At 39.2% G+C, this 14,726-nt stretch overlaps 1 protein-coding gene across 6 annotated transcripts in view; it reads left to right on the top strand.

Moving 5' to 3' along the window:
* LOC109981486 (glutamate receptor 3) overlaps window positions 1–14,726 on the top strand; it is a 79,578-nt gene that overhangs the window by 12,517 nt on the left and 52,335 nt on the right. For all 6 annotated transcript variants that reach the window (XR_010668670.1, XR_010668671.1, XM_065962989.1 and 3 more), the window contains exon 3: window positions 5,451–5,690. Coding sequence is in view for 4 of the 6 variants with exons in the window: in XM_065962989.1 (XP_065819061.1) it covers window positions 5,451–5,690 (240 nt within the window). In the remaining 2 variants the exon portion in view is untranslated. The remainder of the gene's footprint in view (window positions 1–5,450; window positions 5,691–14,726) is intronic.

Here is a 14,726-nt window from a genome sequence, read left to right as displayed (position 1 = left end):
GCTTACGTTTCTCTCTTTTGCTATACTTACTGGCTGGATCAGCACAGAATTTGGCCCAGACTTAAATTGTTCTCATACGATGAATTGGGCTGATTTCAGTGATCCCTGACTTTTTCTTCTTGACCCACAAAGAGGTTGACTTGTGTTTCTTAAGGCAGTGATCCTCTTAACCTTTGCACGCCATTTAAATCAGGATAGATTAGTCCAATGAGTAAAGATAAGCATTTATAATAACAGCTGATGTGTTAATTAAAGAAAATAAAGTCTTCGGGGCTTACACTCTACAGGGAGATACTGTTATAAAAAGGTTACCCTGCAGCAGTAAGATAACCCCCCCCCCCCCACGCCAAGAAACGCATATTTAAAAATAGACAACAGCAATATAATAAGCTAAGAATTAAAGTATTTTTTATTTTTTTGTCGTAAATAAATGTGACCGGCTGATTTGCACAGCTGAAGACTACAGGGAAGCATGAGGCAACATGTGTTAGAGTAGTGTATGCAGAATTGTATGAAAAAGAAACAGGAGGCTGAGTATGCAAAATACATGATGTCAACAATGCTTATATTCTACACTTAAACGTTGATCCCTGTAAACATTACCCCTGCTTAGTAGCAGTATGTTTTTAGCCATATTGAATATTAGCTTCAGCAATTAGCTCAAAGCGCTAATGTTACTAAGAACGTCCTCACAGAGCTGCATGCATCACTGTAGACTCGTAGGGCTGTAAAGTAAGGATAAACACCTTACATAATACAGTAAGTAAGGTTTCTATATCTAAATGTAATGGTCTTTATATTGCTTAAAGGCAATATCTTCAAAGAAGCAGGTCTCACAGTGTGTTTTCTGGGTATCTGTAAGTAGGTTTGTCCTGTGTCCTCTGCCTTCTTCTCTTTTTGGAAATGTTAAGACAGATATTCCCATTAGGCCGAGACCAACATGCCCCCCCATCCCTCTCCCTCAGGAAAATAAATGTAAGTCCTATGGCACGCTTCTCCTCTATAGATGCCCTGCAGGAACTTATCTCCGACAGCGGTGGAAAAATAACCCCCCAGAAGGCAGAAGCATGCGAATAAACAGGTTATTTGAGGTCACAAAAAGAAAAGCAGTTTGTCCTCACTTTGTCCAAGTGCAGGAGCCAATCCAGTTACCCCCAGCCCCCCCAAAAGTGTACCTCCTCATCCCAGTGTTATCCCTCCTCTGTCCTTTTCTGCATTCTCGCTTTCTTATGTGCCCAAAGTTCAATTTTCAAGGACGGCAGCCTCCCCTCTACGCCTGCTCTCTTTAAGAATTCACTTTGCAGGCTCGGCTCGACTCTGCACACACACTACAGGCTCATCCCTACATCAGTGAGTTTCATGATAGACTCAGACGAGATCCCTCCGCTGTCTCCAGGAGAGACCCTTAAAGCTGCAAAGCCCTGAGTTTTATGGAAGGCGTTAAGTCAGCGGTGATGGTTTCAGAGCCTCAGCATCTACCTGTGAAGTTTGACGAGGTGTCGAAGAGAAGCAGAGAGAGGAAGCAGCAGTGATGACAGGCTGATGTGGGTGTTTGTCTGGGGTGATGGAGGGAATAAGATGTACAGAAGGCAAACAGTAGATTGTTCCTAGTTGGATTGTGCATATGAAGAAAGAAAGAATTGAGGCTGCAGTGCAAAAAAGAAAATTCTCAACTTCCCCTCTGCAATAAAGTAAATGATGCGTATCTTCATTGCTGACCACAATCAGGGGAATTTACTGCAGTGGACGAGTGTTTACTGCACCATGAGCCCAAATATATGATTTCATTAGTCCTTTAGGAGAACAGGCGGTCTATTTAACCTTGACAAACAAAAAGCTATTGTTGCCATTATGAGAATAAGAATTGGATTATGTTGGATCAGATGGGAAGTGTTAATTTAATGGCCACCCTCTATTGTTCTCGCATAACATTGGATGGATATTGTCTGTTCCAGGAGAAATGTGTGAATCTATGATTTTAGAGGAAACCATGTCAGTTTGATATTAATATTATAATCCACTGTGAGGCATTCTGAATCCCAAACTGAGACAATGATAATCTGCTCTAATATTCTTTCTATTTATGAAGGGCAAGAGTTATTAAAGTATTTATGAAATGCTCAGCAGGTCCTTGAAACTAAGATGAAAATTGTCCTTGAAATATACAGAAATACTGCAGCAGCCCGTTGAGTTTGCTTGATTTTAGCATCATCTTTTGCCAGTTATACCAAACAGGTTCAGCTCAAATGTCCATAAGTACAGTATAATATATATATAGTATAGTATATAATTCTTGTACTGTAAATTGAAGCCTGAGGAAATGGAGGGATGAAGGAATGATAGAATAACTGAGTGATCAAAGATGTGTGGATGACTGGACAATTGCTCTAATGGAAATCTGAACAGAAGAAACTTTGAAAAACATGCTTCATTACTCTCCAACTTAACACTTGGAGAACTCAAACAACTGTGAAATGATTTTACTGCCTTTGCAGGCACCAATGTGAATGTGTGGGAGTATTTTAAATTCCATCTAAAGTGCATTTGTGATAAATTCAGTCCTCACACATTCAGTGCAATTTTCTTCAACATATCTTTCTGGAGTTTAACAAGAAATTGTCGACACTAAATGATATGAAAACCACATGCTTAAACTGGTCAGGTAAGGATAACAGGCTGGATCATAAATGCTGAACTCTTAAAGAAGCCACCAGCTGTTTCTCTGCAGTAAAGTCCTCGTCGTTTTCAAGCGTACAGACATTACAGAGCAGGTCGATGAAATTATTTAACCATCTAAAACTTTGTCGTTGAACTTGAAGGGACTTATCTTTAATTTAGCGATGATGAACTCAGTTGTCAAAGTTTCTTCAGTGGAAGTTAAATAAATAATGTGCAGCTTGCTTTTCTTGAAGAGATACAAGTCAACCAGAAGAAAAAGGCTGTTGTGTACAGCTGCTTGGTGCTTTCATTTTGATTAAATGGTTTATAAAAGGAAAATCATTTGGCTGCACACACACACACACACACACTACTTTTTTAAAAAGTTTGGAATAACCTGTTATATGGATATGAACTTCTTTTTAAAAATATATTAATAGATTTTTACAGCTGATATAAATTGCATAATTCAGACTCCAAAATGTAATTTATGTCTCGAGGGATCTTTGACCCAAGGGTTGGGGAGTTTACTGTAGATATTTCCCCACAAAAAAACATCTACATTTTGTAAATGTGTCTGATCAGACGTGACCCTAGATCATTTTTAAACCACAGAAATGAACTATGCTATGAAGATTGAAAAGGTTTTAGCCTGGATTATTGTCATACCATTATCCAAATCTTGTGCTAACTTAATACTACATTCTTCCCTTTCTATATACATTACAGTATTTAAAAAAGCTTTAAGATTAGATTATATTAGAAAACTTGATTAAACCCCAGTAAGGAAACGCATTTGCCATATGCAAACAATATCCACAACACAATCATAATACACAACAAGTAAATACATACCAAAAACTGTAGAAACCATTTTAGACATAATGTAAAGCTGTGAATCCGAGAGCCACAACATAAAATGTTCAACAACTGTTCAGCCTTTTGCTCTGCATGAAAAAAACAATTTCTTCATTCTTCATTAAAGATAGCATCTTTTTGTAAAGTAATTTCTTTACAGACTAAAATGACTACTTAAATTAAAGTATTCTTTGCAGCCATCTGGCTGTACTGAATCAGGCTTTTGTAGCGGGCGATTTCAAATGAACCTTGTGAGGTATCTGTGGATTTGACGTTCATTTACTGATGTAAGAGTTTGTAGACTCAAGTCATTCTGTATTCATTGATTTCATGAGTAAAAGTCTGTGTACACTTGAAGGGGAGAACTATGGCAGCTGCAAAAAGTTGAAACATGCCTCAAGTGATGTCACTTGAGTCAGCATAAGTTAGGTCTGAAGAGTACTAAAAAAGGAAAACATCTGGGAGCTTACCTGACCACTGCAGCTCTCTTCTTAAGTGAGGTTGGTTGCTCAAAGCTGAATTAGCTGCTACTGGCACATTGCACTCTATTTTAGACACAGTTGATGGGGGTTATGTTGCATCAGATTTACTTTTTAAAACTGCAATAAATTAGATAATTCTTCTGCTGCTTACATTTTGATTTGCAGGAGACATTGAGTCCAGCAAGGGGTGCAACAAATAATTGGTTTACTCATACATAGCAAGTGTTTTGTTCCATTACTATAAAGTATTTACAGGTTAACTATGTTAGACTTACTCAGAGAAATAGGATTTTAACTCACAGATTCACAAAAAGACCCTCGTTAAATCCAATGAGTTGGATAATGGCATAATTAAACATTGGTTAGGGAGACTGAGTAGCTTCATTGAACAGATTTTAATCAGCAGTGAGCTGAGGAGCTGAGGGTCACAAAAAGTGGAGTGGCTCTGCTGGATTGACCCATTTGCTTTAGATATAATTTACATTCATTCAAAGGTCACATTGCTGATGCGGTCCTGTTTGCTGTCTTCAAACCATTTATTTTTTTTACAAATAATATCAAATAGTTAACATTTTCGTAATGTGTGTGTGTGTGTGTGTGTGTGTGTGTGTGTGTGTGTGTGTGTGTGTGTGTGTGTGTGAGAGTGTGTGTGTGTGTGTGTGTGTGTGTGTGTGTGTGCGCGTATTTGTGGCTGAGGCTCATTTCCACAATCCTACAGATGGCAGCACACAAGGCTTGTGGTTTGTTATAAATCTTTTATACTGCAGCCCAGCCCGACGTTTACACATTTGCATGCTCATGTTTCAGGGTATTTGTCCATAAAGAGCTGTGGCCAGAACTCTGATTTCCTCATTACTTCTAGTTGATTACCCGGGCAGTTGCATTTAGAGCAAGGAGAAGTGAAGGGCACAGGGCAGCCGTGCATGGTCATGGGGAGCAGATATCCCGCAAGGCACCCATTCATTCAGATTGAAGATTAATGCCATCATGGATTTGCTAATCTTTCCACTTTGCATTAGGTATTTTAACTCTCCTGTGTATCAATGGCTCCCCCCTTTTTGCGCGTTAAACTCTAAGGAACCCAAAATCTACCCTTACATTTTGTTGTTGAAACAAAGTTGCTTTTTTATTTTGTTGTTTTTTTTCATGTGAATTGTTTTGTTTTATTTATTTAGCACACATATAAGAATACATCAAATTGGATTAACAAAAAATATTTCAATATTAGTAAGAAAAAAAGGTTATGTAGACACTACGTGCGGCAGACATACTACGTGCTACAACTGCAAAGACAAGTGTCTCAGTTTGCCCCCTCAGCCAAGTCCTATGTGAAGGTCAAGTTGGTTCTCTTTTTCTGGCACTCTTCCTGACTGAAAAGAAACAGCTGATCTGAACTGTTTTGACTCTGTGCTTGTCCCTGACCTGAATCTGCTCTCTGCCCTCTGTCACCAGTCTGCTCCCAGTTCTCACGAGGAGTCTACGCCATTTTTGGCTTCTACGACAGGAAGTCCATGAACACGCTGACCTCCTTCTGCGGGGCGCTGCACACCTCCTTCATTACGCCTAGCTTCCCCATCGACGCTGACGTGCAGTTTGTCATCCAGATGAGGCCTAGCCTGCGGGGCGCTGTTCTTAGTCTGCTCGCCCATTACAAGTGGGAGAAGTTCGTCTACCTTTACGACACGGACAGAGGTAAGAAAGTAGAATACACACTCACACACACCTTTGGAAACACTGCAAGCTTTCAGTGATGGATTGATTAGTAGTGTTTAAAATCTGATGCTACAAAAGGTTTAGATGACCAGCCTTTGATACGGAGATCCCTTATCTCTAATCATCATTCTAAGTGCCCTGATACATTTTAATCCATGCCAGTAATGATCCTAAATTGCTTCACTATGCGCCTAAATGGGGCTCACAGCGGCAGTCAATTGCTCGTAGCTTCAGAGGGAATGACTCATTCACAGGTGCTGCTGATCTGACGCCATACTACGACTCCAGCCGCCTGAGCCTCTAATCCCCGCCACTCTCTGATTATCTTTTTACTCTAATTGGATTATATAAAGATAGAACAAAACACACTGTAACTTCTTCATGTTCTTCCTGGCCTCCTGTATCCCTCATGTAGGCCAGCTATTTACAGAGCCTGGACTGGTAGTCCTCTGAGGGTCAACATCTGGAGCGGGATGCATTAAGAAAGGAGTAGAGAGTGTGCAGGAGGAAACACAAGCTGTCCAGCAAAGATAAGCCGTGTGATGTGATTTAATTTTAGTTTTGGAGTCTTGTTACTTGTGTTTCAGAGAGATTTTCTGGGTGCAGTGGCTGCTGTAAAATGTGCCAAATTGTTCAGAACTGTGTATTCCAAGTATTTTTAAACTGACATAGAGCATTTCTAGGACAAGTGCACTCCTTTTTTTCACTTCCCTCGCCTCACTTTATATATTTCCACTTCAGGTGGGTGTCTGAGCTGCTGCTCACTCATGGAACTTGTTCTCACAGAGCCATTTTGAGCATTTTGAAAATCTGATAAAAAACTTTTTTTGGACGCTTTTTCAACAAATACATTTATGACTGACACAAAGTAGGAGCTGTATGAAACCTTTGTAACAAGAAAAAAAGGTACAACAGAATCACTTCTCTAATGGCAATGTATATTTTCGGACCATTTCTGGCCACATTAAGGAGGCTCTCAAGTTTGTAATGGGACATTGGTTTTATTGACCTGCACAGGAACATGAAAAACTATGGAGCATTTAGTAGCGCGAGGTCAATGATTAAGTATAACAGTTACTTTTACAAATGACCGATATGTGTGGAAGAATTTAATATATCTTTAATTATTTTTTACATCATTGTTAACAAATTCAGTCTACTTTTTTTTGTTATCACCTTTTCATTGAAATTTTACATAAGATGCTTATACACATGAGCTTCAATGACAGAAACCAAAGACAGCATCATCAAACATACAAACTATTTACAGATCGCCGTTGCCTTGATGAGGAAAAATATACATAAAATTTAAAACAAAGACAAAATTACTGAATGAAATTATGATATGCATGTACACACACGCATATATATACCCATACACACAAATGCACACAAAATAAAACCTATAGACACAGCTCAATAAATAAACTAAAACAAATAAACAGATTAAAAATAATAATAATAATAATAATAATAATGATAATAATAATAAAAATAATGATAATAATAATAATAATAATAATTCAATCAAACAATTTCACAAGAAGTGTAAGTTTACATTTTGTTTATAATACCGGTTATATTTGTTCAAGAAAAAGTGGATCTGAAAGAGTTGAAATAAGGAAATCCCAAGCCTGTTAAGTGGATGCCCGTGCCTTATGAATTACAGCTAATGATCTTTCAATAAGAGAGATGTTTCTAAAATAGTTAAACCATTCCTTTATTGATGGAGATTCAACAGAGAACCAAGAATGTATTATCGTCTTCTTTGCCACAGTTGAGCTTGCAAAGATAATTTTCCTAAAGGCCAGTCTGGTGTTATCCCTGAGAGCAAAGTCATCATTAAATAACAGTAGGGAGGGCTGTTTGGGAACTGGGAATTTCAGGATATTTTCAAGACATTTAGTCACCTTAGACCAAAGGGTGGAAACAGAAGGACATTCCCAGAAAACATGGAGGTATGTGCCAACAACGTCAAGATTACATTTAGTATATTTCCGATGGTCTATAAGCTTCATTTTGAAGCGCCTATATGGTGTTGCATAATATTTATGTACAAATTTAAAGTGAATGAGTTGATGTGCTGGATTTTTTGATGAAATAAATATATTGGTCCATATAACGTCCCAGTGTAGTACAAGGTTTTGTCCTTCAAGGTCCCGGTTCCAGGATGTGGTCACCTCCAGAGTTTTTGGAGATTAAATCGTTATATATGGTAGACACTAGTCCTGTAGTCTTTTTCTGGGGGTTAATTCAAGTATCCAGTGGATGAGAGGATAAAGGTAAATCCCATGGAACTCCATGGGCACGAATTGCTGATCTCAATTGTAAATACAAAAACCAAGAAAACCCAGGGAGGGAATATCGGTCCTTAAGCTGTTGAAATGAAAGCAGGCCATCTCTGCTGTACAGATCTTTGAGTCTATGGACTCCCCCAGCGGCCCAGCTTTTATTGAAGACTGAGCCAAATTCAGTCTACTTTTGATAAAACTTTAAAATGGTGGATTTTAATGTTTCCAGAAAAAGTCTGTATTTGTGACATTTTCAGATTCAAATTCTGTATCTTGAGCGTGAGCGATATGGAACTTTTGATGCTGATATCCACACCAATACCAGAGGTTAGGATAACTGATATTGCTGGCTGCCAATATAATGAGCATTAAAAAGAAAATTTCCAGTGTTGATTTGCACAGATAGGACCATGCCAAGTAGCCCAAAGTACTCATGGGCTACTTTCTGAAAAAAAGAAAACTCTATTCACGAATATATATAACATTTTTTTAATTGCCATCCGGTACTGGCTTTATCTGCTTAGCCTCAAAGCTCGACCTCATGTTCTGAAAACAGTATAAGGGGTATTATCAACTATAGAGTTAGAGCAGATTGGTGTGTTTCTGTGTTTTGGCGGCGGATTGCTGAAGCTGATCATTTTTGGTCTGGCATGTTTGAGACAAAATGATTAAGGAGTTTATAACTCCTCTTGGGAGCAATCAACCTTCTCAAAAGTGTGTCCTGATGTGGCCCTAGGAAGGAACTCTGCTTGACTTTTTTGCCTCCTTCACCTGCTGAGTCAAGGCTGATGATCAACCATCTGTAATCCTCCGCCGTCTCCGCAGTGTGACACAGTGTAAACACTGTAGTTTAGGATGGATTCCCACATGCTGCACAGCTTGTGTTTGCTGAGAGGATAGTTAGTCGTCCTTTTTTTTTTGGCTGCCAGTCCCAGGCCGCTCCTCTATGTGTCAGGGCTCTGGAGCAACAGAGCCAACACTCATCCAAATGTCAGTTTAATCTTCATTATAGGAAGAGAGCTGGATTTAGGTCCGCAGAGGAACTCACAGGGGGCTCTTTCCATAGACGATTGTGTCAGTGCAGTTGATATGATGGTAATATGCTGCCGATGCACTTCACAGTGACTGCCATCTAAAGCCGCTCTTTTTATGAGACACATGCCAAATGTGAAGCGAACATTTTATCCAAACAGTAGCAAAGGCATTTTAAAGTCAGCTGGAAATTAAAAAACATTAAAATGAAATTGTGGATCCCCTGCTGAAGATCTTGTGGAATTGGACTCTGACTTTCCTTCATCACGTACCATCAAAGGCATCAAAGGTTTTTTTCCCTCATAGCCTGAAGGTACAGATAACATGAAACTGTTGCTGTATGATGGGATTTTGATTATGATTGAATGAAAATGCCCAGAGATTCCTGTTAATGTATCCATGCATAAACTACACTTGATTTTCCATGTGCATTTCAGATTGGAAAAGTAGCTCACTTTCATGTTGGAGATGCTTTTTTTTTTTTACTAATTTAAGCTGTTCTACCTGACACATTCACAATAGTAAAAATATAACCAGTTACACTTTTATTCCTTATGAGCTTGTTTTTTTCCGAGCTGCAGTCTGTTACTATTACCCACAACCCACTCCTCTTAGAAAAGTATATTTGTGTTAAACCTTAAACTCTCAAACACACATATGGTTGATTAAAGACTGTTTCATATGCAGTAGTCCAACATCACCTCTTCATCCATGATGCTCTGGTTATGAAATGTCCTCATTAAACAGGCTAATGGCTGCTGGCAGAAATGACTCCTGGACTGAGGAACATCTGGGCTTTAACAGCTGGCCACAGAGAGTAGAACCACATCAGGTTTTATTTATATTTACCTAATTTACTGAAAATTGCTTCATGCTTTAACATTTTACAAGGGCTGCCACAGCATGTAATCTTTGCCAGTTAAAAGGACGTTTTGAGCAATTATCTGGAGCATCTAATGATGCCAAATTAAAAATGATTCTTGATAGTGAACCAGCCTACATCAGAATTAAACCAAACAGAACTTTTAAGACCAAGAAAACAAATTTATATCACTAAGAGTCACTTGTAAAAAGATCTGTTTATAATATAATATAAAATATATCCAGCAGTTTATGTAATGATCCTTACAGACTTGTTCTAAGATAACACACAGCTTGTACTGATGTCAAGAGATACCACTGCGGTAAAATATAAGAACAAACAAATATGACTGTGACACTTAATGGTGTCAAAGATAATATTGCATCTTCTAATGTTAACGTTGTGGGTGTCAAAACCCTCGTTTCTTTATAAACATGTGAATAAAAGTACAGCATGCCCTCCATATGATAAGGGACTCTCTTGTGTTGCGTTACAGTTTGCGTCTCCGTCCTTGTCCTCTCGTCTGTAATGACCTTTACTGTCGGCCCTCTGACTAAGCCAGGAGAGGAGAGTTATTCATCAGTTTGCTGATGTTTTTGTGCTGTGGGGCAATGTCATGTATATTTTATTTTTAGCATTTTATGTATTGAGATGAGTGGTAAAGGAAGCACTCCGGTTCCTTCTCTAGTACAGCAATGCCACAGTACTTGTTGTGCACTATAAATACACTAGATGACATGCATTTATATCATACAAGCAAACATAATAGATATATATATATATATATATATATATATATATATATATGTAACAACTGACCAATGACTGAGCCCTGGATACATGCCAGCCATCACATATATATTGATAAGTTGGTGTCAATTTGGTGACAGCTGCAAGCTAAGCCAGCATGATGCAATCGTTACTGAAAGGCAGAACGCTGTAGCTAATAAGCCTATTTCAATATTTATTGATATATATCCTAAATCATATCATCTCAAATTGAACAATGTTATCTCACACCGGATGTCCCTCAGATTACTCAGGCCTTAAACACACAGTCTTCCATCTTACAAATGAGAAGTATTTTTCTTCTGCTATAAAACTCACCCTTGTTCAGCACTCCCAGGAGTTTTGAACAAAATCTCACTGTGTAATCTAATCCTCATTGTCTGGTGTTCCCTTCAATTCATAAACTCTACATAACGCAAACAACGATTTTATTTTCGTTGCCATCAAAATGACAGACTGCAATCTGGCCACCTTAAACTTCACATTTTTCTTCGTTCTCCTTCTCCGACGACTAATGAGGATGGTCAGGATGCTGGAGAATTTGCTTTCTGTGTGCAATCAAACTGCCCTGCCGCTGAATGTCTGGTTGCTTTCGCCTCCGCAAGGAAACGTCTGATTAATTGCCCGCTACTAAAGAGCTGCACTCAGCAGTCAGGCACACAGGCTCATTAACAGAGTGGGAGAGAGAGAGAGAGGGGGGGGGGGGTTATAAAGCATCTGTTCCACCCTGTGAACATCTGACTGCACCTACACCTGCAGATGGACAGGTGTCAATAGGCCCTGATCCCCTCTCCATGCGTAACCAATGTTTTCCTTTTAAAGGTCTGCAACAATGCATATGGCGACTGCGGCCGAGATTCATCAATCAGCTCTTCTTCTTCTTCAGAGCTGTTTTCCAATCAGTTCAAGGACTCCATTATGCCTCGCAGAGAACATAGAGGGAGCAAAGGAGAGCGTGACTGGGATTCACATGTAACAGAATCACATAGTAGGGACTGAAAGGTGCTTTTCTGTAAGAGGGCTTTCAAAGGATTCTGAAACACAGAGAGATGCAGATGAGAAAGCACAGTGCTGCCGTTTGGAATAAAAATCTCCAAGGTTAGACAGAACTTTATAACATTGATTAAACTTTAAAATGGAGCAGTGCCTTTTTTCTTTTTTTTTTGTGTTCATTCGTCACTTTGTTTCTGAGAATCCGCTCTCTGTGTTGAATGAATTTCAGCTCCTCAGTGGGATTTAAATTGCCTTTAGATTTACAGCTGGGTATGAAGTGTGTTTGGAAAGGCAGTTTGGATGCATGGTGTGTATGTGTGGTTGTGTGTGTGTGTGTGTGTGTGTGTGTGTGTGGGGGGGGGGGGGGTTGTGTGTGTGTGTGTGTGCACTAATATCATTGGTTAAGAACTACAAAGGGCAATGTGCATTCAATGAGAAGATACAGCTGAGGCATGAGCTGTCTCTGAGTTTTTTTCTGCATGAACCAAACCTCCTCTGTTATCAAGCGCTCAGTCGGCTCTGCCAGGCGCCCAAAATGGCACCAATTGATCTGTGCACATCCACGCATGCAGAGGCAGTGCAGTTTAGAACAACGTCAAACGCGTTAACTGCGGACTTTTGGCTCCACACAGCAGTTACCAAGCCCTTTGAATCTACAAAAAGAAACAAAGTGCAAACATTTCTGTTTTAAAACCTAGAAAGTAGGGATTTATAAAATGTGATTTTATTATTTCTCAGCCTGGATGATTTGTATTTCATAGGCCACTGAGTCTTATGAAAACAGCCATTTCTTATTGCTATCTTCTCCATTGAACAGACTGGCTGACTTGCAGTGTGTGTAACAAACCACTGAAACTACAGCAGCCTTCAGAGAAACATTACATAACTTTAAACAGTTGCATCACTTTGTAAATCTTGGTTCTTTGCTCTACAAGGGGAGATGCAGCTTTTGGCCTCATTACAGACAATGAAAACCCTGAGCATCTCTGCTGAACGGGCTCAATGTATGTTGACAAAGTCATTACTGTTTGGCAATGTGCTTTCACGGTGCAAGCACATTGCCAAACTGGGTTGCACAGAAAATGTTTATTTGAATAGTTTTTACTGTGTGTTCTTACACATAACTTTTATACAGTCTGCCTTAGGTGATCACTATTCCAGTGTAAATGGTGGATTTAAACTGGTCTTTGATTCAGGACCTTGGACAGTTCCCTCCTTACCCACAGCTTTTTCTCATCTCAACAAACTTTATCTCTTTTATTCTTTAACAATCCTTCATGTATTCTTCTATTTGGATGAGTCTTTCATTTACGTTTGTTGTTAAACAGTGTCCTTCCTCCAACACCACAATCACATCATTATGGGGGTCTTTGTGAGGGAAAATCTCCTAGAAGGATTGTGTTCATCCCTCCAGTCCACCAGGTAGCTCGTGGTTCCCAAATACTGTTAATATCACTTATCTGGATGCATGTCATTCTATAAAACAATGTTGTTTTGTATTTTAATGTAAAATTGGAAATCAAATCAAGACATTAAACCCCACGCAAGATCATTTACAATTACATCAACAGTACCAATGATGGATCCTGTAGTTTAGTCGTGTACCAGCAGAGTAATAGTGAGAAGTGTCAGCTTGTAGTGTCTGCACTCTCTACCTGCATACATATGACTAGATGGTCACCAGCCACACAGCATAAATGAACCAATTACAGTGAGGCATATAGGAAGCAACATCGGGTGACACAAGTGTGACCTCCTATAGCTCTGCGTGAACTAACTCTAAAAAATCTTATAATGAATACGTTGAAGTAATGCTTTATTTCTACCTAATGTTGGGATTGAGTGGAGCGACGTCTACTGCCAGAATATGACCTGCATATACTGTATATGCAGATGTCTGTTTAGAGAGGTCATTGACATTTCAAACGGTTGTTATGCATTCATAACCAGATATTTGCCAAGAGTGAAGTCCTGATCAGACCAAAGTAAGTTATTGGGCTTGATAGGTGCCAGTACACTTACCAAACACTGCCGATGTGCCCTTGAGCAAGGCACTGAACCCCCTCAAACTGCTACTGTGGACTTTTGTGTGCAGCCCTTCACTCTGACATCTTTTCATTGGTGCACGTACATACTGTAATATAAATTCCTGTTTGTGCATGTGTGTGTAATCCTGGCCTATGTGTGTGGAGCATGTTTGAAAAAGGAGCCTATGATCAAACATCTACACAATGTCTGTTGGCTTGGTGTTGAAAAAATTAAATTTTAGAAATAATGAGTTTTTTGGGGGATTTGCCACAAGCATTTTTGCCTCTAGTCACAAAGATTTACTTTCACCTTACATGACCTCTAGAGGACAGAGTGAGAGAGAAGCGGAAAAACGTCTTTTAATCTGGTTAAAGCAGCGGCGTACAGACCAGCAATGGACACGTTTCAGCAAAGCCTTAGTACCGCTGATGAAGGCTCTTAGCTGAAATGTGTCCATTGCCGGACTGTACGCTGCTGCTTTAACCAGATTAAAAGACGTTTAAGGACATTGAGTGTGCTGACCTCACTTTCTTATATAAATATGTTACCTACTGTATGTGTCAACCGTTAAATTTGAAAGAAAATTACTGTTGAGCTCTATTTAAGCAGCTTATGTCAGTGTATAACAACCAGTGTTTTACTCACTTACCTTGAGTCTGTTTGATCCATAGACAATCAATGCTTACCTTTCTCCCCTGCCTCTCTACTCATATTACTGCCACTTAGAAAAATAAGTATCATGATAAAGGGTAATTTAAATCATTGATTGTCCAATCATGACTCCTAGATTGGGTCCACTTATCCTGCACTTATTTTAAATATTTGTCCATTCCCGTTGGCTTAAGAAGAAGACAAGAGCAAGAGGTTTATTCAGACTAAAGTACAGATTTTCCCCTAAGCTCAATATCGTCATCTCGGCTGTTCACAGACGTAGAAACAGCCAAATCTTGGGGTAAATAGCAGCGAAAATGAAGCTGTAAGGAGAGGACTAGCAAGGAGAGGAACAGAGGAGTCAGCAAA

The sequence above is a fragment of the Labrus bergylta genome, chromosome 14 (assembly GCF_963930695.1).
Source record: "Labrus bergylta chromosome 14, fLabBer1.1, whole genome shotgun sequence".
Classification (NCBI taxonomy): Eukaryota; Metazoa; Chordata; class Actinopteri; order Labriformes; family Labridae; genus Labrus; species Labrus bergylta.
Note: the sequence above shows the minus strand (reverse complement) of the source record. Positions and strands in the feature narration are given on the sequence as shown.